This window comes from Cyprinus carpio, chromosome B18 (genome assembly GCF_018340385.1).
Source record: "Cyprinus carpio isolate SPL01 chromosome B18, ASM1834038v1, whole genome shotgun sequence".
In the NCBI taxonomy this organism is placed as follows: Eukaryota; Metazoa; Chordata; class Actinopteri; order Cypriniformes; family Cyprinidae; genus Cyprinus; species Cyprinus carpio.
This window is the reverse complement of record NC_056614.1, coordinates 25,536,715-25,539,214: the sequence shown is the minus strand read 5'-3', so window position 1 is coordinate 25,539,214 and position 2,500 is coordinate 25,536,715. Positions and strand designations below refer to the sequence as shown.

The window sequence follows — 2,500 nt, the reverse complement described above, 5'->3', positions numbered from 1 at the left end:
CAACACTACAGGTTTTCCATGTCGCCTTAATCAAACACTCCTGATTCAGATCATCAGCTCATTAGTAGAGACTCCAAGACCTGAAATGGGTGTGTCAGACAAAGGAGAGATGCAAAATGTGCAGTGTTGGGGGGCCTCCAGGAACGAGGTTGGGAACCACTTCTGTAAATGATACAATATTGCCAAAGAAAATATTTTCTGTCAGTGGGTCCAAGGATTTCATCCTGATACCTAATGGCAGTCAGTGTGCCATTGTCCAGCCTGTAGAGGTCTGTGCGTTCCTCCATGGATATGCCTCCCAGGACCATCACTGACCCACCACCAAACCGGTCTTGATGAACGATGTTACAGGCAGCATAACATTCTCCATGGCTTCTCCAGACCCCCTCACATCTGTCACGTGCGCTCAGGGTGAACCTGCTCTTGTCTGTGAAAAGTACAGGGTGCCAATACAGACCTGCCAGTTCTGGTGTTCAATGGCAAATGCCAGTCGAGCTCCACGGTGCCGGGCAGTGAGCACAGGGCCCACTAGAGGACGTCAGGCCACACTCATGAAGTCTGTTTCTGATTGTTTGGTCAGAGACATTCACACCAGTGGCCTGCTGGAGGTCATTTTGTAGGGCTCTGGCAGTGCTCCTCCTGTTCCTCGTTGCACAAAGGAGCAGATAGCAGTCCTGCTAATGGGTTAAGGACATTATACGGCCCTGTCCAGCTCTACTAGAGTAACTGCCTGCCTCCTGGAATCTCTTCCATGCTCATGAGACTGTGCTGAGAGACACAGCAAACCTTCTGGCAATGGTACGTATTGATGTGTCATCCTGGAGGAGTTGGACTGCCTGTGCAGCCTCTGTAGGGTCCAGGTATCACCTCATGAAAAACAATCAGAAAAGATGAATAGCGATGTTCTTTCAGAACATTTTTACTGTCAAAACAACAGAGTAAAAAAAAAAAAAAAAAAAGAAAGTCAGTAATACAAAAAAGGATTAAAATTATAAAAAAAATAGGGCAAATACAACAGAGAAATATACAAATAATATAAACTATTTAGCTTATAATAGCCTTCTATACATAGATTGATTAAAGAAATCAAATGTACAAATAAATCACTGCTTAGACTTCACCATATAAATTAAAATAAATTAATTCATTAAGTTATGAACAATATTAAGTGAAGAGCAGTGATTAATTCTCTTATTTTGTTGATTGATTAACAGATGATGACAGACAGAGGCAGGTTTATACAATAGGATGATGTCACGGAGTGCACAGATCTAATATACTGACAAGCATAAAAGCGCTTGAGAAACCGCAGCTCAGTGCTTTTAACTCGTTTGTTAGTATTGAGCAAGAACGGCATGGAGACTTATACGACAGTCACGTTACATGATTTGACTGATTTGCATGTTATGTAGAAAGTGATACAGCCCACTGCATTAAAGAAACAGTCATGAATGAGTCGAATTGTTCCTCAGGGGATCTATAGTTCACTGATGTGATACTATAGCTGACGGCTGCATGGTTACAACTTTATCTCTAAAAGTATCAATCATGGAAGTAAAGTAGTTCATAAAGTCATTACTGCTGTGCTGTTGGGAAATGTCAACACCTGTTGATGCTTTATTTTTTTTTTAATTTAGCCACTGTATTGAAAAAAAAATATTAAATTAAATATATATTAATCTAATATATAATCTAATATTTAGAGAAAGTAAATCCAAAGTTCGGTCATGAAATTTTAGATGGCGCAGTCCGATAGGTTAAACTCAATCTGACATAATGACATCATCTCATGGCGTAGCTGATTGGTTATTTTTGTATCAGCAGCCAATGAGCTCACTGCTTTACATTCAAATACTCAGCTAGTGCTGTAGCAGCTGCAGTGTGCTTTAGAAACCCTCCACCTTACCCAGCTCCACCTTTATAAATCTGCTACGGGGTGATTATGTACGCTATATGGGCGTTATTTCATATGTTATTTGTGCAGCAGCAGTATTTCTTTCATGCTCACAGCAGCATGTTGTGGATGTATTGGTAGCAGCAGCAGCAGATCTATTCAGATCTAAGACCAAACACATTAACATTGTCATGTACATAATCATGCCAGTCTCTCCAAGAGCTGTCATGATAGAACTCATATTATGGTAAATTTAAAGTAATGCATTACTTTATTAAATTGCTTCAGTCACAACCTTACATTCATTTGTTTTTGTTTACTATAGGTAAAGTCATCTTCATAATGTAAAGCAGTCAATGGTGTGCTGTTTTCATCAGACGTCAGTAAAGTGTGTGTGAGTGAGGTCTGTTAATGTGAAATCGTGTCGTTTTGTCAGGAATCTGGCAGTGAAACTCCATCAGGCAAACAAGCATCCAGCATCAATGGAACGGATGACGAGAAGATCTCAATCGTGCCGGACGACACAGCGCTGAAGAGCGAGAATGACCGGCTCAAGTCTATAGCGGAGCAGAGGTGAGACACTCACTGACTCCTCTAATATTCCTT

At 40.7% G+C, this 2,500-nt stretch overlaps 1 protein-coding gene across 5 annotated transcripts in view; it reads left to right on the top strand.

The window, feature by feature from the left end:
• Window positions 1-2,500, top strand: part of LOC109078050 (homer protein homolog 2-like) — a 22,401-nt gene that overhangs the window by 12,328 nt on the left and 7,573 nt on the right. For all 5 annotated transcript variants that reach the window (XM_042744587.1, XM_042744585.1, XM_042744588.1 and 2 more), the window contains one exon: window positions 2,331-2,467. In XM_042744587.1, coding sequence (XP_042600521.1) covers window positions 2,331-2,467 — 137 coding nt within the window. The remainder of the gene's footprint in view (window positions 1-2,330; window positions 2,468-2,500) is intronic.